This window comes from Adiantum capillus-veneris, chromosome 24 (assembly GCF_014529385.1).
Source record: "Adiantum capillus-veneris isolate H3 chromosome 24, ASM1452938v2, whole genome shotgun sequence".
NCBI lineage: Eukaryota > Viridiplantae > Streptophyta > Polypodiopsida > Polypodiales > Pteridaceae > Adiantum > Adiantum capillus-veneris.
The window spans coordinates 97,877,697-97,900,885 of record NC_140954.1 but is presented as its reverse complement, the minus strand read 5'-3'; the positions used below and the strand labels follow the sequence as shown (position 1 = coordinate 97,900,885).

Below are 23,189 nucleotides of genomic sequence, written 5' to 3'. Positions count from 1 at the left end.
AAGGTTCGTGAGGCTTTAGAGAAGTCTCAAGAACGACATAAGAAGACAGTAGATTGACATAGACGAGACTTGAAACTAAAGGAAGACGATTGTGTGCTCTTATGTTTGGAAAAGGCACGCCTAAGGAAACGAAAAGGAAAGGAGCGGCTTTTTCCAAAGCTTAGCATGAGGTATTGTGGCCCTTTCCAGATTAAAGAAAAGATAAATGATGTCTCCTTTCGACTCAAGCTGCTCGATACTTGGAAGATTCACAATGCATTACATGTGAGTCGCTTAAAACCTTTTAAAGGTGAGGTGCTAGTTGATGGGGAGCCGGATGAGTAACCCGAAGTGGAAGAGAGCGAGGAGATGCTCATTCATGAACAGATTTTGGCACGCAAAGAAAGAAAGATGAAAGGTAAAGTGATCCGGCGATTCTTGGTTAAATTCAAGAACTATCCGGCATTAGATGAGAGGGATGGAGGAGGAGACCTAGCAGATACTCCTCAGATTTTGGAACTTTACCTTGAAGCATTCGATTTAGCATCGTCTACTCTGATACATCCTGCAGATCAGCAAGACTGAATCTGGTGCAAAGGGATTGCACAAGAGGGGAGTCACTCCGCTCCTTAGTCACAAATTACCTCGATTGAATAGAGTCGTTGATGTCCTCTTTGGATTTCAAGGACATTGTTGGGCTGACAGTATTCTGCTGTATGACTTTAGGAAACGAAATTTCCGAAATTGAATATAATTGATTTGTACTCTCTCATTTGACTTGTTTGAGTGCAGGAATTGAAATACGAAATGTCACGTGACACATCCAACCCTATGTGTCCGTGGACAAGCTACAGCATGACCAAGGTTCAGTTCAGCCAAGTCAGTCTAGAATAGGAAGTGATCTGGCACTTTTGTGAGTCTGTTCGCAGACTGTGCATGTCCAGACACTTAGATTAGATGCATATCCTCCGGTTGCACACAGCATGAACATCAGCATTACCATCAGAATCCATCAGGAGCATTTTACAGTGCATAGACCTATTTTCCCTATTTTTGACATTTTTCACTTATTATTTTGAAGTGACTTTTGTAGGAAAGTAGGTAGGGAAATTTTGATAAGTTGTATAAATAGAAATCTAGCGCTAGCACTTTCTGGCAGAAGAGGCAGCATGAGCACCTTGCTCAACAGGCAACTTCTCAGCGAGACCAACCACTGCGACAACTCTGGCGTTTTCTCTCACCAGAAGGCCTAGCGTTTTTGCACCAGATCAGCCAGCATTTTTGCACTTGCAGATTCCCGGTGATAGTAGACAGCAGATCAGCCCTAGAGTTAGCAGATTTCCCCGAAACAGCAGATGAGCCCTAGCGTTAGCAGTTCCATCAGCAAGGACAAATTGCAGCCCCTAGCGTTTTTGGTTTGCAGATCAACCGCAGCGTTTTTGCACGCCTTTGCGACAAGGACATCAAGAACGCCAGCGTTTTCAGTTTTCAACAGTCATACATCACAGAATAAGTCCCGAACCTCGCAGATCTCACCTTTCCGCAGCAGTTCCTCGCCGCACAGTGGGATCCATCGAAGTTTGCAGATTCAGCCCGGAAAACGCAGATTTCAGCATCTGCGTTTTCAGCGCATCGTCGTCGTACCGTCGTCATCGACATCGTCACCGACATAGAGTTAGAATTCAGCAGATAAAGATTTGCAGATTTCAGCCCGTAGCATTTTCAGATTTCAGCCCGTCTCGTCGTCGCCCTCATCGTCATCGACATCGTCGGCAAGTCCAAGCATTGTAGAGATTTATGCAATCAATAGTAGACCGCTCTCGCCATAGAGAGTGGGGCCTTCGGAGGAGGTTTTTGATAACATTCTGGTGTCGTATTCTTCTCTCTCTATCTCTCAGGGTCAGCACCTTCATTCACAGTGTTCACCACTTCGTTTGTGTACATTGCACTCTCTCACTAAAGGAACGGAAGGCTCTCCCTTCCATAAGTAAAAGGAACCCTTGAGCACAGTTCGAAGCACTCATCTTGAGCAAAGTTCAACATTCACTTCCACTGCACCTTACATTGGTACCAGAGCTTTGGCAATGTTCTGTATCACTCAAGGAAAGAACCACAGAATTGTTTTTGCTTGTTGCGGTCGCACGTAACCCAAGTCCTCTTGGGCGTGTCGATTCTTAATCGTGTTTTTGAAGAGTGACAGGAAACCCAAGAAAGAAGGGCCTCTCCAGCCTCCCCTTGTGCCTCTTTTCAAATTTGGCTTGTCTTTCCAAGCGTGGTTGCTCGTGCTCTATGGGAAAGACAAGCCATAGTGAAAGACAAGCACGCTTGGAAAGACAAGCCAAATTTGATCGTGAGAACAAAGCAAGACAAGCAGAATTTGATCGTGATAACAAAGCAAGAAAAGAAAAGAGCGAGCAACACATGAAAGAGTTCTTGCAACTCTTTTCTATTGTGCAGGCGCAATTTGAACAGAATCAGGAGAAGGAGACTCTCTCAGTCTCTTCTTCTCCCAAGCATGACACAGGATTTGCATGAAGATAAGCATGATGATTTGAATGATAATGATGAGCATGATGATTTGGATGACAATGACAAGCATGATGATTTGCAGGATAATGATGTGATTGTTCACAAGAATGATGGTTTGGTTGATACTTTTTCTAATGAAGCTAACCTCATTGCAAATTCTATCGATCACAAAGAACCGATCTTGGCTCTCGAGCCTAGGTCCAGAGACCGCCCACAAGAAGTATTCTGTGTTCGTATGATTAGTCAGCACGCATTGTTCGAGTGTTGCATTCGTGATGCTTTCCTGTATTTTAATCACCGTCCTTATGAGATCCCTTTTCATAGGCATGACATATTGTACATTGAGCATGTTTCACTCATGAATGAGCACAAATGTATGCGGATTTCTCATGGAAAGATGAAATGTTTGCATTCAAGGAAGTCACATTCAATGTCTCTTCCTTGGCCTGACACATTCGTAGAAAGAGCACAAGAAAGTATGAGCACCGAGCATGGGCATTTCCGTTGTGATTTGCCACGGTTCATTAGATCAGAAAGACAAGATTCCATCTCATTGTTTGCATGTGTGTGGTGAACGGTTTGGCACTCCCTCTATTTGTTCATCTATGTTGCATGCACAGTCTTTGAGGAAGACGAAATTTTTTCTGGTCACTTTACATGGAATGGGTATGTTCATGTTTTTGTGTTGAACGTGGTTTCAAGAATTTTCAGCCATGGAGATTCTTGACGAAGGAAGACGCATGACTCTCGACGAAGTTGAAGCATTGAAGGAGCCACAGAAGACTTTGAGTCGCTTTCGGCGCGGCCCAAAGAAGCAAGCGTTGCAGACCTTTATGAAGTTCAAGTATCGTATGACCCACGCATCGGAGTGGGCCGGCGAAGAGTCCTTCACTTCCAGACGCTATTGACGATCTCCCTTGACGCCATACAATTGGTACTAGTATCTCACTTTGAAAAGGAGGGGATGTCACATGACACATCCAACCTTATGTGTCCGTGGACAAGCTACAGCATGACCAGGGTTCAGTTCAATCAAGTCAGTCTAGAATAAGAAGTGATCTGGCACTTCTGTGAAATTGTTCGCAGACCATGTATGTCCAAACACTTAGATTAGATGCATATCCTCCGGTTGCACACAGCATGATCATCAGCATTACCATCAGAATCCATCAGGAGCATTTTTACAATGCATAGACCTATTTTGCCTATTTTTGACATTTTTTACTTATTATTTTAAAGTGACTTTTGTTGGAAAGTAGGTAGGGCAATTTTTGCTAAGTTGTATAAATAGAAATCTAGCGCTAGCACTTTCTGGCAAAAGAGGCAACAGGAGCACCTTGCTCAACAGGCAACTTCTCAGCAAGACCAACCCCCGCGACAACTCTGGCGTTTTCTCTCACCAGAAGGCCTAGCGTTTTTGCATCAGATCAGCCAACGTTTTTACACTTGCAGATTCCTGGCGACAGTAGACAGCAGATCAGCCCTAGCGTTAGCAGCTCCATCAACAAGGACAAATTTCAGCCCCCTAGCGTTTTGGTTTGCAGATCAACCGCAGCGTTTTTGTAGAACATCAGCGTTTTCAGTTTTCAGCGGTCAAACATCGCAGAAGAAGTCCCGAACCTCGCAGATCTCACCTTTCCACAACAGTTCCTCACCGCACAGTGGGATCCATCTAAGTTTGCAGATTCAGCCCGGAAAACACAGATTTCAGCATCTGCGTTTTCACACGTCGTCGTCGTACCGTCATCATCGACATCGTCACCGACATAGAGTCAGAATTCAGCAGATAAAGATTTGCAGATTTCAATGCTTAGCATTTTCAGATTTCAGCCCATCTCGTCGTCATCCTCATCGTCGGCAAGTCCAAGCATTGTAGAGATTTGTGCAATCAATAGTAGACCGCTCTCGCCATAGAGAGTGGGGCCTTCGGAGAGGGTTTTGACAACATTCTGGTGTCGTATTCTTCTCTCTCTATCTCTCAGTCTCATCACCTTCATTTACAGTGTTCACCACTTTGTTTGTGTCCATTGCACTCTCTCACTAAAGGAACGGAAGGCTCTCCCTTCCGTAAGTAAAAGGAACCCTTGAGCACAGTTCGGAGCACTCCTCTTGAGCGAAGTTCAATATTCACTTCCGCTGCACCTTACACGAAATGACTGCAGCATTTCGGTCTCAATCTCTATAGACATGATCGCAATAAGGGTTAGTTAATCCGGCATCACTGAGATCCAGGATCGATCTAGATGTGGTTACTAAATACGTTGCTGGCAGTCATGGTCTAAGATTTTGAATGAATTTTTCTGTGATTGGTTTGTCATGTGATGTCATGTGCCGTGATGTGACTGTTGTCTTTGCACAAGTGCTAGATGTGTCGTGTCTAGTGAGTCGGTACTTAGAGTCAGTGTCTACTGAAATGGTTTATGACCTCTGTTTGTTTTGCATGCGTAATCGAGGGCGATTACAATTCTTTCAAGACATAGGTATGTCACAAACTGATGACGTGGCATGACCACTTAATAAGTTGCTTCCAACTTATGGACAATTGCCGAGGGACCAAAGGGAGATACCTGGCATTAAAATAAAGCAAAGGAACTGCTGGTGTGGCTACTGTACAGACGGCCGCGATTTGCGCTGATTGTTGTACGATCGATCGCAAAACGCATTGATTGCTGACGTGGCAGATCCATACAGAATTTTTGCTTTGGTACTATGGCCATTACTGCCAGCTTTTGGATCATGACGCTTTTAGTTTACATGCTTTTGGGGCTCTGCTTTTGGCATCCCTTGTAACAATAATTAAATCCCAAGGGTCTCTCTTCTCAGATCATCTGGACGTAGAGTGTAAGAGCGAGCACCTACGGGAGTTGTACTTTGCTCAAAAATTAATATAAAAGAAATACCGAAAGTGACACCAGTCTTTGGGGCCAATCTCTCTTGGCACGGAACTACGCCGATGTCACGTGACACATCCAACCCTATGTGTCCGTGGACACAAGCTACAGCATGATCAGGGTTCAGTTCAGTCAAGTTAGTCTAGAATAGGAAGTGATCTGGCACCTTTGTGAGTCTCAGACACTTAGATTAGATGCATATCCTCTGGTAGCACACAGCATGACCATCAGATTCCAGTCAGATCCCATCAGTAGCATTTTTACAGTGCATAGACCTATTTTCCCTATTTTGACATTTTTCACTTATTATTTTTAAGTGACTTTTGTTGGAAAGTAGATAGGGCAAATTGAGTAAGTTTGTTTATAAGCAAACCTAAGCTAGCACTAATTGGCAGAAGAGGCAGCAGGAGCAACATTGCTCAACAGGCAACTTCTCAACAAGAACCCCCTTGGTGGCGTTTTCTCCTCCAAGCAAGAAACCCTAGCCCTAGCGTTTTCATCAACAAGCTTCACCGCCAAGAAATCTCAGCCCTAGCGTTTTTCATCCAGATTGCATCGCCCAGACCACCTCAGCCCTAGCGTTTTCCAGAAGCCCAAATCGCCCCCTTTGCATGGCATTTTTCAGCAGATAAAGAACTAGCAGATTTCAGCCTTTGACCACCTAAAGCAACAGCAGATTTCAACCATCAGAGACCCAGCCATATCAGCGTTTTTGGTTCCAATGATTTGCAGCCATTAGCATTTTTGGGACAGCAGCAAATCTGCGTCAGATTTCAGCCAGTAGCGTTTTTGGACAGCAGTACAAAAGCATCAATTTTCAGCCCTTAGATCGATCTCGCCATCCCCGTCGTCGTCATCGATCTAGCCTAGACTTGCATCAGTCACATGCATCCACTTTGTACCAGTTTGTGCAATCAATCGTAGACCACTCTCGCCAACGAGAGTGGGGCCTTCAGAGGAGGGTTTTACGTCTCTAGTGTCGTATTTCTCTTCTCTCTCTTCTCTCACTCTCATACACTTTCACGTACAATGTCCATTCACTTGTTTGAGATCATTGCACTCTCTCATTAAGAATGGAAGGCTCTCCCTTCCACTCTCCCTTCCATAAGAACAAAAAGGACCCCTTGAGCACAGTTCGAAGCACTCATCTTGAGCAAAGTTCAAACATTCATTTGTCACGTGACACATCCAACCCTATGTGTCTGTGGACAAGCTACAGCCAGTGTGACATAAAAACGCGTTTCATGCAGATGAAACCCTGAAACCTATGAAACGTTTTGCCGAAACGCATGAAACGGACAGGCATTTTTTATAAACGTTTAAAATTGGGGCTTTTTTCCCAGAAACTTTGTTCAATAGAAGTACTTTGCTAAATGAATCAATGATGCATCAATTATGATTCATGAAACTAGTGGCTGTGTTTTAACTTTCATCAATATTGAACATCTCTTTGATCATGCTCGCTTGAAGTTGCTTCTAAGGAGTGAAACTGTGAGCACCTCTCTCTCTCTCTCTCTCTCTCTCTCTCTCTCTCTCTCTCTCTCTCTCGTGGACATTAAAGTCTAGAGTCATGTGTGCTACATTGTATACATATTTATCATATTTTATTAATATATAATTTAATGTTGTTTATGAAACCTGTTACATATTTCTGACACTATGAAACGAAACGTTTCAAAACCTCGAAACCCCGAAACGACCGAAACCACGGAACGTTTCATGTCACACTGGCTACAGCACGACAAGGGTTCAGTTAGTCCAATCAGTCTAGATTTAGAAGTAATCTGGCACTTTTGTGAGTCTGTTCGCAGACCGTGTATGCCCAAGCACTTAGTGTAGATGCATATCCTCTGGTTGCACACAGCATGATCATAAGCATTCTCATCAGAATCCTTCAGGGGAATTTTCCAATGCATTTATCCTATTTTACCTATTTTTGACATTTTTCACTTATTATTTTTAAGTGACTTTTATTGGAAAGTAGGTAGGGCAAATTGAGTAAGTTTGTATATAAGCAAACCTAAACTAGCACTAATTGGAAGAAGAGGCAGCAGGTAGCATTTTCCAGAACCACAGATCGCCCTCCCATTGCATGGCGATTTTCAGCAGATGAAGACCATCAGTTGTCACCCTAAAGACCTGCAGTTTTCAGCCCTCATAGCAGCAGATTTTTAGCGATAAAGACCAGAAAATTCAGCGTTTTTCCTAGCGTTTTCAGCAGTAGCAGAATTCAGCCAGCAGCGTTTTTGGACAGCAGATAAAGAGTAGCAGATTTCAGCCCTTAAATCGGTCTTGCCATCCCCATCGTCGTCATCAATCCAGCCTAGACTTGCATCAGTCACATGCATTCAGTTTGTACCAGTTTGTGCAATCAATAGTAGACCACTCTCGCCGACGAGAGTGGAGCCTTCGGAGGAGGGTTTTACAACGTCTCTGGTGTCGTATTTCTCTTCTCTCTCTATCTCTCACTCTCATACACTTGCACGCAAAGTGTCCATTCACTTTGTTAGTGATCATTGCACTCTCTCATTAAGAACGGAAGGCTCTCCCTTCCATAAGAACAAATGGAACCTTGAGCACAGTTCGGAGCACTCATCTTGAGCAAAGTTCAAACATTCATTCCGCTGCACCTTACATTGGTATCAGAGCTTTGGCAGTGTTCTGTATCACCCAAGGAAAGAACCACAAGAATCACAAGAATTTTTTTTGCTTGTTGAGGTTGTACGAACCCAAGTTCGCTTGGGCGTGTCGATTGCTAATCGTGTTTTTGAAGAGTGACAGGAATCCCAGGAAAGAAGGGCTTGTCCAGCCTCCCCTTGTGCCTCTTTTCACTCATTGAGAGCGGACCGTGCACTTAGCGGCCGGCCAATCGACGTGAGGTGGGAAAAGCAACCTTGGTGTGAGCGCAAGGCCGCCAAGGGGCGCACCCGCGGAAAAGAGCAGAACGCGGGTGAAGAGATGATCCTTCTCAAACACAGATTGCAAGCGAAAGAAAACCTCAAGACCCTCAAGAACCCAAGACCCTCAAGAACCCAAGTTCCTCGTGAACTTAAGAACCAAAGATCATAGTGCATGGTCATCACCCAAAGCGGAATGGATACTTCGCATACAGGTGATGAGCATGGGAGTAGCGAAGAAGAGTTTTCCCCACCAAGAGGCTTTCATGACCCTCCCCCTTCCCCATCTACGCCACGAGTTGTACTAAATTCAATGGAGGTGATGGTCAAGTCGATGATAGAGATGATGGCACAACTAGAGAGAAAAGCAGAACGACAGGAAGCCAAGGACCGCGAGCACGAAGAAAGAAACGAAAGAATTGCCATACAACAAGAAGCCACTCGCATTGCTTTGGAATGCGAATGCGAGCGCGACGAACGAAAAGAAAGAAAAGCACAAAGAAAGGAGGAAGCCGAAGCAAGATGAGCGGCCTTGGAGGCCGATCGTGAGGCTTAAAGAGCAGCCTTGGAGGCCGAGCGTAAGGCTCAAAGAGAACTCCGCACTCAAGAAGTGGTTCGACAAGTTCTTGCCTCGAAGTCTGAACCAGCCAAAGAAGTTGGTGTTCCTCAAGTGGTGTAAGCCGGGATGCGGACTCCAACAATCCAGTCACAGAGAAGTTGACTTTCAGTAAGTATGATGGTAAGATGGATGCTACGGTTATTCATTCTTGGTTGCATCAATTTAATGCTTATTTTGCGACAGCTAGTAAGACAAGAAATAGCAAAGTTTTGACGGTAGCTATGTACCTTGCCGGTGATGCCATCAATTGGTACCACCCATGGCAAGAGGCACAATTAGCCGCGCACCTAGAGGAAGCCGACGAATTCACGCCCCTTTCCTTCAATTGGACTAATTTCCAAGACAAGCTCAAGACGCGGTTTATGCCACCTCAGTACCTCGCACGATTGAAGGACGATTGGCGCGCTCTCAAGCAAAATGGTATGCCGGTTATGTCTTTCTCTAATCGTGTTTTGCAGCTAGGTACCCAATTACGCAAGTCGGATGATGAGCGCAAAGAGGCATTCCTTTACGGATTGGACGAGTATATCAAGTACGATGTCGAGGTGCTCGATCCAATTGATCTCAACAAGGCGGTAGCGATTGCTCTCGCACAGAAGATGAAGCACAACAAGGGAAAGCCTAAGGAGAACAAGACTTCCACAAGTACCTCACAGACTTCTCAGAACCCTCAAAACGATAAGAACGGTAAGAACGGTAACTCTTCTAACCAATCTTCCAATAGTCTCTCAGAAAAGAATTCTTCCAATGAACCTAAGGGTAAGGCTAACACAATTGCTAAACCTAAGCTCACTCTATATGAAAAGGTAGCACAAGGAATTTTAGGAGGATACATCACGTCGGAAGAGCAAAGCACTTATTCTAAGGAAGGTCGTTGTTTTCATTGTCACATTAAGGGTCATAAAAAGAACATGTCCTAAGCTTTAATCGAATGAATCTAAAGAATCCACAAAACCCACTTCCTTTGTCAATGCAATTAATGATAACACGAGCGTTTTGTCATATTGTTTGACCCAGGAGTATGCATGATGTGATCAGTCCCTCTCTTGTTGAGAGAGCCCGCCTAGAGGTTAGTCAGAAATCTCCTCTCGAGGTCTCTGGCTTTGTTCCTGGTATGGACTCTCTCATCACGAAAGAGTGTCTTGGTGTGTTGTTTGCAATTCAGCAAGCTGCTTTCCGTAGAAGATTTTTTGTCTCTCCTCTTTTAGGATGTGATATGATTTTGGGCATTCGATGGTTTCGTGCGTGTAACCCTCTCATTGATTGGGCGGAAAATACGTTCTCTCAGTGCCAAAAGTGACTCTCCCATTGTCATTCGTGGAGAGAAAGTTGTTCATTCTCCCTCTCTCATTGCTAATGTGCAGGCGAAGATTGAACGGATTCAGGAGAAGGAGACCCTCTCAGTCTCTTCTTCTCCAAAGCATGACACACAGGCTTTGCATGATTATGAGAAGCATGATGAATTGCATGATAATGATAAGCATGATGATTTGAATGCCAATGATTTTCATGATGATTTGGATGACAATGACGAGCATGATGATTTGCATGATCAAGTTGTGATTTCTCACAAGCATGATGAGTTGCATGAAGATGATGTGATTGTTCACAAGGATGATGAGTTAGTTGATGCTTTTTCTAGCGAAGCTAACCTCATTGCAGATTCAATCAATCACGAAGGATCGATCTTGGCTCTCGAGCCTAGGTCCAAAGAACCCTTACAGGAAGTATTATGTGTTCGCATGATTAGTACGCACGTATTATACGAGTGTTTCATTCGTGATCGTTTCCTGCATTTTCGTTAGCATCTTTATGTGATCCCTTTTCTTCGGCATGACATATTGTTTGATGAGCACGTTTCACTCATGGATAAGCACGGATGTATGAGGATTTTTCATGAAAAGCTGAAAAGTATGTATGTAAGAAAGTCACATTCCATGTCGCTTCCTTGGCATGACACATTCGTAGAACGAGCACATGAAAGTATGAGCACGAAGCATGGGCATTTCCATTGTGAATTGCCAGAGTTGATTGCTTTAGATCATAAGAGAAAGATTCGATCTCATTGTTTGCGTGGGTGTGATGAACGGTTTGGCACTCCGTCTCTTTGTTCATTTACATTGCATGCACAGTTTTTGAGGAAGACAAGATTTTTTTCACTCACTTTACATAGAATAGGTATGTTCATGGTTTTGTGTTGGAAATGGTTTCAGGAATTTTCAGCCATGGAGATTCTTGAAGAAGAAAGAAGCATGACTCTCGACGAAGTTGAAGCATTGAAGGAGCCACAAAAGACTGTGTCGCTTTCGACGCGGCCCAAAGAAGCAAGCGTTGCAGACCTTTATGAAGTTCAAGTACCGCACGACCCACACATCAGAGTGGGCCGGCGAAGAGTCCCTTCCAAGATTCCGGATGCTATTGACGATCTCCCTCGACGCCATACAGTTCGGTACCAGTACCTCTTTGAAAAGGGTTTAGTCAGTCCTGTCAATCTAGATTTAGAAGTGATCTGGCACTTTTGTGATTCTGTTCGCAGACCATGCATGCCCAGACACTTAGTGTAGATGCATATCCTTTGGTTGCACATAGCATGATCATAAGCATTCCCATCAGAATCCTTCAAGGGAATTTTCCAGTGCATTTATCCTATTTTACCTATTTTTGACTTATTATTTTTAAGTGACTTTTGTTGGAAAGTAGGTAGGGCAAATTGAGTAAGTTTGTATATAAGCAAACCTAGACTAGCACTAATTGGCAGAAGAGGCAGCAGGAACCCAAGCTCAACAGGCAACTTCTCAGCAAGAACCCCCTTGGTGGTTTTCCCTCCAAGCAAGACTTCCCCTAGCCTAGCGTTTTCCATCAAGTTCAGCCCTTGGCGTTTCCATCAGCAAGCTTCACCGCAAGAAAATCCCATAGCCTAGCGTTTTTTATCCAAGCCAGTATCACCAGAAGATCCCGGCCTCTAGCGTTTTCCAGAACCACAGATCGCCCTCCCATTGCATGGCGATTTTCAGCAGATGAAGACCATCAGTTTTCAGCCCTAAAGACCTGCAGTTTTCAGCCCTAAAGACCAGTAAATTCAGCATTTTTCCTAGCGTTTTCAGCAGTAGCAGAATTCAGCCAGCAACGTTTCTGGACAACAGATAAAGAGTAGCAGATTTCAGCCCTTAGATCGGTCTCGCCGTCCCCGTCGTCGTCATCGATCTAAGCCTAGACTTGCATCAGTCACATGCATTCAGTTTGTACAAGTTTGTGCAATCAATAGTAGACCACTGTCGCCGACGAGAGTGGGGCCTTCAGAGGAGTGTTTTACAACGTCTCTGGTGTCGTATTTCTCTTCTCTCTCTATCTCTCAGTCTCATACACTTGCAAGCACAGTGTCCATTCACTTTGTTAGTGATCATTGCACTCTCATTAAGAACGGAAGGCTCTCCCTTCCATAAGAACAAAAGGAACCTTGAGCACAGTTCGGAGCACTCATCTTGAGCAAAGTTCAAACATTCATTCCAGTGCACCTTACATCATTCCGCTGCACCTTACAGCCGAGCCGTGTTGACTCTTGAATTGTGAAGTGTTTTGGAGTGAATCTCTGTTGTGTCGCGATAGAATCTAGACTTGGGGTGTCCAAGTTTGTTACAACCAAGGTTAAGGTGTTTAACACCACACCGTAGTGGATCACCAGATCAGCACCTACATTCACTTTTGGTCAGGAAACTACAGATGCATACACTTATCTTGGGGTAGTCTTCATTGATGTGATTGGTGCCTCTTGTAGAAAAGAGCAAAGTTACCTGGAACGCGGAACGGAACGGCGACGGGCCTCCCTGCGGAACGGGAACGGGCCCGGAACGGGAACGGCACAGAACGGGAGGCTAAAAAACACCCAAATATTGTTTTTTTTAGCGTTATGTGTTTGAATACAAGTAGTACTAGAGTACTAGACTCTAATACCCACAAAAAACACGATTCGAAGACCATTCAACCTTATTATGACTTGATTGGGATGTGCAGCGCCCAAAGTACATAACACATATACAACATTGAGCAAACACAATGCCCATACACAATGCTCTCAAATAATTGCAAGAGTAGTAGTCAGAGATAACACTTTGGAATTAATTATGGCTAACAAGCCTCAAGGGCCGCCAAGGTGCTACAATAAAAACAAAGGGGAGCAAACCAGTGACCACCGACCACAATACCAAAAGACTGAAGGTGACAAATACCATAAAGATGTTAGTAGCTACAAATGACAAAGGGTGCAAGCCTCAAGCAGCCGTACAAAAAGGTAAGGATAAATGGCAAAGACTCAAGACTCAAGAGCCACTAGCCTGAGAGGCCTCCCAATCCGTAGTAGCCGGCTGTAAATCATGCACATCCTCCCATTCCTCATCATCGAGCTCTAGGTCCGGCTCAATCTCAACCACGGATGAAGTACCTGGTGTTGGTGGATGTGCATCTCCACCTACCTGAGGAGCCTCTTGCTCCATCTCCCACTGTGTAAAAGGATCTGTCTCTTTGTCTGTACTCTTGCAAAGCATTTTCAAATTTGCGCTGACAAAGACAAGATCATTAGCCTTCTCCACTCCAAGCCGATTCCTCTTCTTGGAAGCAATGTGGCTAAAGGTACTCCACAATTGCTCCAAGCATGAGGTACTAACTGACTGGCTGAGAATACGGATCGCCAATCTCTGAAGCTCAGGGCCATCATAGCCATAGTCCTCCCACCATAGCACTGAACCTATCTTCCTGCGATCAATCTGAGCATCTGGACTTCCAAATGACCCCCACATCTCTCTGTATTGTCTCAACTGGTCTCTGACAATGCGTCGACCATCTCTGTCTAGAACCATCTTGTTTAAGATCTCTGTAAATTGGTTCATGACTTCCCTATCTCTCTCTTACCCTGCACCTTGGAACTCTGGATCCACCATGTACACTGCCCCGTGTAAAGGAGAGGCATATGAATTCCACCTTGAGCTGCAAAGCGCATGGATCTCCTCATACCGCTTTGCGTTCGGCTCAAGCTGTGCAAGCTGCTCAATCATGCGGTCCATTGCCTCATAAATCTTGCCAATGCAAGGATCCATGCCATCCAGAACTCGAAGCAAATGAACCACCGGTTTTACCTGTGCGTCTAGACTCTTGAGCTCCTTTCAGAACTCAAGATCCTCTGCCTTATCCTTGCACAAAATCCCTGCAACTGTCTTTGCATAGGGGGAGGTGGTGAACTCATCACTGATGAAGACTTGTCGGACTACATTTTGACATTCAGACAGCCTGCGCACAAGAAAAAAGTTAAATGCGAAGCAGGTGTCTCAATACTTTAGAAGCACTTTCCCGCCCCACCTCTTGAGGTACTCACTCCGAACCAAGTTGTGATTGTTGATGAAAGTAACAATCTTCATTGCATCAGCAATGACTGGAGCGATCCAGTCTAGCTTGCCGATGTCTTTTAAGGGTTGTTCAAGCAGTGTGCCATGCAGAAGCACACTGTCACATGCGGATAGTGGCCCTCTATAATAGCTGTTGCTGCCCTATTTGATGCCTCCCCATCTGTGACAAAGGCCACCACGTGTTGCTCACCGATGGTTTCTATGGCCGCTGTCCACTCTGCAGAGAGGACATCGGCGGACTTGCCACTCTCGGTGGCATCATGAGAGTGCACAAAGTACATCTCTCCACTCGAGTATGCGACGAGACCATGGATAGATCTCTTTCTTGTATCGCTCCACCCGTCGGCAATGAGGGAAACGCCATGCTTTGCCCAAAGACGCTGAATATTGAGGGTTGCTTGCTCCACGATAGCCTTCTCTCGATCGAGCAAAGTGGGCCGGAGAGCCTCTGAAGATAGCGGCACATAGCCGGTGCCATACTCTCCTATCCGTTGCACCATGACTTTCCAATACTCCGATCTATTTCGATCAAACATAGAAGAGGTTAGTATCAAAAAGGTGGAACCGACGATAACGGAAGAAATGAGAGAGAAGATTGATAAATCATAAAACAATGAACATACCTCGCCGCGACAAATGGGATATGGTCGTGATAGAAGAATCGAGCCACGGCCGCATCCACCTCTTCCTTCTTCTTTGGGTCCCAAGAGGTGGCAAGGGTCCTTTGGCGACGTTTTGGACCTTGTGAAGATGCACCAACACCTACACCGGGTAGAGAGGAAGAAGGGAAAATGAGGGTCTTTCGATCAATACCTTTGCGTGCGGGCTTGGCTTTGTGGTTGAATTGCCGATCCTTTTCCTCGAGGTCCTTCCTCTTCTCGATGGTTAGGTTGGAGCAAAATCTCACCTCATGTCCCGGCACTCGAAGAAAGTGTGCCCTCACTTTGTCATGGCCCCCTTTCCGCGTGTAAGAGCATAGCTTGCATGTCCATGTACGAGAACCTCCCGCCGCCAACAAGGTGCCCTCCGAGGTCACTTCATCCCACCACGACCATTCCTTCGCCTTTTGAGTGTTTCCCGCATGAACGGAGGGGGTTGTACGAGAAGAAGAAGCCATGTATTATCCGTGAAAGAGAGAGAGCTTGATCTTTGAGGATTTGAGAGAGAGAGAGAGAGAGAGCTTGAGAGAGGGCTTGAGAGAGAGAGAGGCTTGATTCCGTTCTTGCTTGAGGCTTGAGCAATGAGAAGTTGAGATAGAGAGCTTGAGAGAGAGGCTTCACCTCTTGGAAGTTGAGATCGAGAGAGAGAGTTTGACCCTTGAGCCTTGAGGGTTAGCCCAAGAGAGAGAGAGGTTGAAACTTGAGAGCTAGAGGCTAGGCCCCTATGGCTTGAGAGTTGAGAGCAAGGGAGAGATGGCCCCCTTTAAACTTCCTTGAGGCTTTGGTGAAGAATGGGGGAAGGGGGGATTTATATAGGGCTGTAAATGACCGTTGGCTGTCCAAAAGTCCCAAACAGCTACATTTTTAAAAGTTGAAATCTGCTCGTTTCTGCCCGTTGCTGCTGTTCCAGCCGGTCCGTTCCGGTGATGGCATGTCTGTCGGAACGGCAGTCCGTTCCGATGCGTTCCAGGGAATTTTGACCGGCCGGAACGCCGTTCCGGCGTTCCAAGCCCCCATATTGGCGTTTCCCGGTAACTCTGGAAAAGAGTCCGCTTGGAGGTTCGCAAGACATCTCCTCTCGAGGTGTCGGGCTTCGCTCCTGGTATGGACTCTCTCATTACACGAGAGTACCTTGATGTGTTATTCACTATTCAGCAAGCGTCCTTCCGCAAGAAATTTTTCATGTCTCCTCTTTCAAGATGTGATATGATTTTAGGCATTCGATGGTTTCATGAGCATAACCCTTTCATTGTATTGGGCAGACAATACTCTCACTTTCAATGCCAAAAGTGACTCTCCCATTATCATTCGTGGGGAGGAAGTTATTCATTGTTCACCTCTCATTTCTAATGTACAGGCAAAGCTTGAAAAGAAATAGGAGAAGGCGACACTCCCAGTCCTTTCTTCTCCAAAGCACAACACACATGTTTTGCATCATAAAGACGTGATTGTTCACAAAAATGATAATTTTTCTAGTGAAGCTAACCTCATTGCAGATACGATCAATCACGCAGAACCGATCTTGACTCTCGAGTCGAGGTCCAAAAAATCCACTCAGGAAGTATTTTGTGTTCGCACGATTAGTCAGCACGCATTATTTGAGTGTTTCATTCGTGACGGTTTCTTTTATTTTCGTCACCCTCTTTATGTGTTTTCTTTCCACAGGCATGCCATATTGTACGATGCACATGATTCACTCATGGATGAGCACGGATGTATGCGGATTACTCTCGACAAGAAAAAAAGTTTGCATTCAAGGAATTCACATTCTATGTCTCTTCCTTCGCATGCCACAGTCTTAGAAAGAGCACAAAAAACATTGTCCGCCAAGCATCGGCATTTTCATTGTGATTTACCACAGTTGATAGGTTTAGGCCGAAAAGTCAAGATTCGATCTCACTTTTTGCGTGTATTTGGTGAACGATTTGGCACTCCATCACTTGCTTCATCTCCATTGCATACACAGTCATTTAGGAAGCATAGTATTTTCCAGTGACTCTACATGAAATGAGTATGTTCATGATTTTCTGTTGGAAGTGGTTTTAGAAATTTTCCTCCTCGGAGATTCTTGAAGAAGGTAGACGCACGACCATAGCCGAAGTTGGAGCATTGAAGCAGCCACAGATCCCTTTTGTCGCTTTCGACGCGGCCCAAAGAAGCAAGCATTGCAAACCTTCATGAAGTTCAAGTACTGCACAACCACAAAGAGTGATACACACACAACACTTTTGTGGAAAATGCATCTCTCATATCATCCTTACTTCTCAATTGGTTTGAACTCCCATACTCCAACGTATACCTATATCTACCAAGCTTCCTTTCAGGACAATGTGAAAACACAACTAAATTCTTAGGTAACAACTTCCTTGGGGTAGCTCTCCAAGGAATGTAGAATGACAGGGCGGTGGGGTATTCCATTCAAACGATGTCCTTGAGCTTCAATTGCACCATAACATGTACACGGTTTTACACATATTTTTGTGGGGAGTCTGGGTAGTACAATCTCTAGGCTGTACACTCTTCGTGTTCTAGGCTGCACAATGGCATTCCTCGTAAAACTTGATGTTGGCGTGCAAAAAAAACTGGAGAGGCAAGGAAGGGTACCCAATGTCCAGGACGAGTCCAGGAGAAGAGCGGAGTGCGCTGCTGATGGAAGCTTCAAAGGCCTGGTTTCGATGGGAATCGTTAAGCATGTCTAGGTAGGAGGTGTGCGCCAAGCTGTGTTCAAGCGCCTCTGGTGCAGCTTCTTCCTCTTGCAAGATCACCCACTCCGATTGGCCCGACAGAGGGTCGATCCTCTGCTGCAGCAAGCTTGAACCTTTCATGCTCGCCTCCTTACAGCTCCAAAATCCAAAGTCATGGGGTAGCGGGTGTGAATACAATCAACGTCATTTTTTGTATTTTAATATAAGATTTTATTATCCATTATACGCACATAATAACAAATGGCTTATATGTTATGGAAGGTCCATTTAAACAACAAGTTGAAAGGCTCACACTCGCATTCTAAGAGAGATTACACATTGCCATATCAAAAAAATCTAGCTTGTCCAACACATAGCATCGACGAGGGCATTGTGGGCATTGGTTTGGAGCTCCAGATTACACACCGCCAAGGTGGGTACTAGTTTAGCTGCAACGATGGACGTATGGAGCAAGTCGAAAGCAGGTGCTCTGATTGGTGGAATACCTACCCGCCATATTTGGGTAGCTCTTGAGTGTCATCCAAATCCCTAGCAGATTTGGATGTGTGCTATGATATGGCGTTCCCTTCGCAATGTTGTGTGTAATGAGCAGCAATGCCCAAATCCACGTGCAAAAGAATTACTGGCTATGAGTCTAACAATACCGGACGTCACCCCTAGTCTGTAACGAGCCTAAAACAAAATAAATAAAGGGACCCATTGCCAAATTAAAACAAAAGAAAAATTGAATGTTTTCATAGGAAAAGGTAAGTCTAATAAGCATAGGATATAATAAAATTAAAAATTTTGATAATTCTCACATTTTGTTAGATATTTATATGTAATAGAAACAATAAAGTAAAGAAACACATTAAAAATTTAAGAAAAAAATATTTTAATGCTTTTTTTTCCAAAAATAGATTTAATAAACATAAAATAATAATAAAATAATTTAATGAAATAAAAAAATTTAGCTTTATCAATACCTCACATCATGGGATCAAACACTTATGAACTAATGTTTAATTCTTTGTTCTTTAAAGTTTTTTTTAAGCATCCCAAATAAGGTGAGAGACACAAAGACCTGCTAAGTTAAGGGGAGATGAGGGAGAGTAAGTTTAAATATGTGCCTACAATCACATGGAATTTTTATTGTGTTTTAATATAAAATTGTATTATCTATTAAACATATATAATCACAATGGTTTGTATATTACGAAGGACTCCACTTAAATAATGTGAAAAGTGCACATTGCATGTCAACATTTTGAGACAAAATAAAATGAGAAGGAAGTAAAATTAAAACAAGAAAAAAATAAATTTCCTAAACATAAAAAAATTAAAATAAAATTAGTTAAATAAATCTTTATGGAGTCCTTAAATGAGAACCCTTTATCGATACTTTACATCATGGAATCAAACTCCTATGGATACACTTATTTAATCAAAAAGATGAATGCAACTTTAGAAAATAGTATTTAAAAGAACATGATTTCTTTTCATTCACAATACTTTTAAGCCTCCTTGGGACACTTGTCAACAAGCAGTGAAAATTGAACGACCTTCACCCATAGTGCACTAAGGCCTTTAGCAGGCCAAGAAGGCAAATGAGGTGGAATTTGAAGAAGATTCAACGGTTGGAGAAAATTATGGGAAAGGGTTGAGGTTGAGGTGGTGAACAGAGAGAGACATCCTTTGATAGGTGGATTAATGTGTGGAAGAAATGACGAGAAAGGATAGTTCGTCAAGAGGCCATTGGCCATAGTTGGGATCAGAGGATGAAGACATGCCAAGGGTAATAGTCAAAGTCGATAGAAATTCCTTGTACGTATCGCTTTATTTTGTGAACACTCACGTTCATGGCCGTCATGTAGGACGTTTGAGTATGGATGCTTGGCTTTTGTTCCGATTATCACTAGAAGACGATATAGGCTCTCCAACAAGTAGAAAGGGCGAATCAATCTAATGGATTTTTTCGTGTGTTCTCTCTCTCTCTCTCTCTCTCTCTCTCTCTCTCTCTCTCTCTCTCTCTCTCTCTCTCTCTCTCTCTCTCTCTCTCTCTCTCTCTGTGACGATTATGTTTGGGTGCCATGCGGCTTTGAAAGGGTGAGGCGACGAGCGAAAGAATCCAGGATGAGAGTGCATCGCAGCTGACAACTAGCCTCTCTCTCTCTCTCTCTCTCTCTCTCTCTCTCTCTCTCTCTCTCTCTCTCTCTCTCTCTGTGTGTGTGTGTGTGTGTGTGTGTGTGTGTGTGTGTGTGTGTGTGTGTGTGTGCGCGCGCAGCGGCTAACACAGGCTACACTGAATATGTATCAAGCAGGAGATATCTATGGATGTCACAATATTTCCCACTCATTTTGTATAAGTCTTGGTCTCACTTGGAGTTCCAAAGTTGTATATGGTAGTTTGAGGGCTCGAGCTTAAACCCATAGTAGAAGGGATTGTGGTGAAAGCCCTTAAAAGGAAGCCTTTAGGCAAGGAGACTTCATTCTTGAGTATCCACTCTTGAGGATCCACTTTTGAGCTCTCTCTCTCTCTCTCTCTCTCTCTCTCTCTCTCTCTCTCTCTCTCTCTCTCTCTCTCTCTCTAGAGTGTTCACTCTTTGGCTTAGCCTTGAGCTTAATGCCCATGCTTGAAAGGCTAGTGCTAACCATTGTAATTAGTGTAAGATCTTCTTGATTAATCTAATTCTTATTTTCTCATTAGTCTACATCTTCTCTACATTTCATCTTGTCATGAAGTAGTATTACACTTTCAATATTCTAGATTTGAGAGATGTATGTAATTCTTGTTAGTAACCACTCTTATCTCTCTACGAGCAATTAATTTGTGATATTTAGCATCACAAATTACGTTGATTAAGTTGGATCTTAATCTTGTAATTTGTGTGTGTGCCCTATCCTTTGCTTGTGTGTAGATAGGTTTTATGAAGCTCTAGCACCATTCACCTCGTGTGTGTAGCTATTGATAAAGTGCCGTAATTGACATGTGGTAATTAGTGTGTGCTTATCATTAGTGTGCTTGGGGTTTCTAGTCTATGGCAAGTCGAACTTCGGTGGGCTTGATGTGTGTAGGAGTTGTTTGATTAGTGATTAGAGCATGTTTAGAGTTAGTCTTGCCATGGCTAATCTCTACTTGCAATGGAGAGGTGATCTCTTGAATCCTCTATTCCATTCATCCGATGCTCGTGCTTCCATGCCCTAAATGGGTTGCCGATCCACGAATTTGATAATTTTGTGTGGGTAGCGATTAAGTCATGCTACAACGCCCTCCCTACATTTGGCGCCATTGCCGGGGATCGATAACCTAAGCTAGTGAGTTTAAGATGTGTAGAATAGAGTAATTTCACTACTAATTTTCTTGGTTATTTGTGTATGTAACTCAATTTTTGGTTTGATTTGATGATGTTGTGCAAGAAATTGATGCTAATGTTGAGTTATGAATACCCCAAACCCCCGATTCCACCCCCAATTTCACTAATTTCATACTAACCCTTGCTAATTTCGCTTCTTTCCATGCTAATTTTTACTGTTTTCAATTAACTTTGCTAACCTAACCACTAACATTTGAAGTGTAAAGTATGTTAAATCCCCTTGTAAGAGGTGGAATCATCACCCTAATCAAGTTAATTGTGTTAATTTATGCCTAATTTGATGATTTGAGTGTTTGATTTTAGGCTACAAATGGTCAATTTTGGAGCTGATTTGATGGTGCACACACTTGTGTGTGCAATGATGCGTTTTCGTGTGGAGCAAAGGAATAGCTTGGAGTGTAATTAGGATGTAAGTGCACTCACTTGTTATGTCAATTTTTGATTGATTAATGAGGTTCAATGTTGTTAATCATTTGCTAAAATTAGATGCGTAACACAAATCGACCTACACTTTGCATCTAATTTGATACACTTTGAATGAAATTGATAGTCAAATTGTGACTAATGAACTTTGTGTGTATCCAAATAATGTTTAATTCTCATCAAGAGTTCATTGTGTGCATAAAAATCATTGTGTGTGTGCATGCACCAAAGAAGAAAAAAAATTGACAAAAATTTCAAGTGTGTGTGCACCTAATCTTTAGTGTGGGCATGCATATAAAGTGATAAAATTGATGATACATGAGTAATCATGTAATTGATGTGTATGCTAGGTTAATTCAATCATTGGATAAGCTTAATTGCCAAAATTTTGGGCAAAAATTGAGTGTGTGTGCCTATCCAAGACCGCTTGATTTTCTACGAATGATGGTGATTTTTTATTGTGAAATGATCATAAAAAGTGTGTGCAATCATTAGGTGTAAGCCTAAATGCATTGCCAATTGAGCCAAATTCTAACTTGTGTGCTTAATTTTTGAGTGTGTGCATTGCTTGGTTGGGTCAAAATAGTGTTAAATTTTTAGAAATTTAGCATGCATGCATTCACTTATGCTTGATTGAGTTTGCAATTTGAGCATTGCAATGTGGAATTGATGTATTTTTTTGCATAAAATTTTGGCCTAAATTTGGGCGTGTGTGCCTACTCGATGGCATGTGCAATCCGGTGCTTGAATGAATAATTGGTATTTTTACCAATTATGATGATGATTCGGCCAAATAGTTGATATGGGTATCACAAATTGGGTCAAATGTTGAGATAGATTGCTCAATTAATGTCCAATTGTGAAAAAATTTAATGTATTTCCATGGTAATGATTGAGATATGATGAACATGGAAATGATTGCATTCATTTGTGTGTAATTGTACTCAAAATTCACTCGTGTAGCCATGCAAATTTAAACCAAGTCCAACTGAGTGTTTGGGCAAATGAAGGTGAGCATGCTATTAAATCGGACTAGAATTGGGTCAAGAAAGTTTGATCATTCGTATGAAGTATGTACATTATGCAATTGATGGATGGAAATCGACTTCAATGCATAAAAATTTCCCAATTAAAATTCTGAGATCGAGTAATCCTCAATTGGGGACAATGCGGAGGGAAAGTGGATTAATTGTGCACAAAGTAATGAGAATTTTAATGATGAATTGGCTTTTATTTCTCATTATGTTGCTTCAAGCAATGAGATGTGTGCATGATCAAGTGTTTTAGGATTGGAGTGAATGACTCAATTCGTGCCGATTGAGAATGATTGATGTGCAATCACCATTACACGTATGCTAAGACGATCGGATGAAAGTTTTTGTTTTACTGCAGAAAAAATCATGCTTACATGTATGTGTGCAAAGCTCAATCAAGTGGGAATTGCATCAATTTCGAATTGAAAAGGAAGAACTTGCTTGGGCATGACTTGCCTTTATGCCGTGGGAAACTCCTCATATAAAGGGATTAAAAAAAAAAATTTGTCACACACACACACACTCACTGCCGAGCGGCCCTGGTCCCGCCTTTGCTCACAACAAGGAACCATAGCTCCCGCTGGGTCCCGCACGTGCCGCTATTCATTTGCTTACAAACACAACACACACACACACACACACACACACAAGCAGCAGGCAGCTCGGCGTTCTGCCCTGGGTCAACACCCCACTTGCAGACGCAG

The 23,189-nt window shown here is 43.3% G+C and overlaps 1 protein-coding gene across 3 annotated transcripts in view; it reads right to left on the bottom strand.

Annotated features, from left to right (window-relative positions):
* Nucleotides 1–17,849, bottom strand: part of PRMT7 (protein arginine methyltransferase 7) — a 204,769-nt gene extending 186,920 nt beyond the window's left edge. The window contains exon 1 of one of the 3 annotated variants that reach the window (XM_086497858.1): nucleotides 17,575–17,849. In XM_086497858.1, the coding sequence (XP_086353984.1) occupies nucleotides 17,575–17,795 (221 nt within the window). In that variant the 5' untranslated portion in view covers nucleotides 17,796–17,849. The remainder of the gene's footprint in view (nucleotides 1–17,574) is intronic. The other 2 variants (XM_086497856.1, XM_086497857.1) reach the window with 2 other exon arrangements.
* Nucleotides 17,850–23,189: the final 5,340 nt, after the last annotated feature.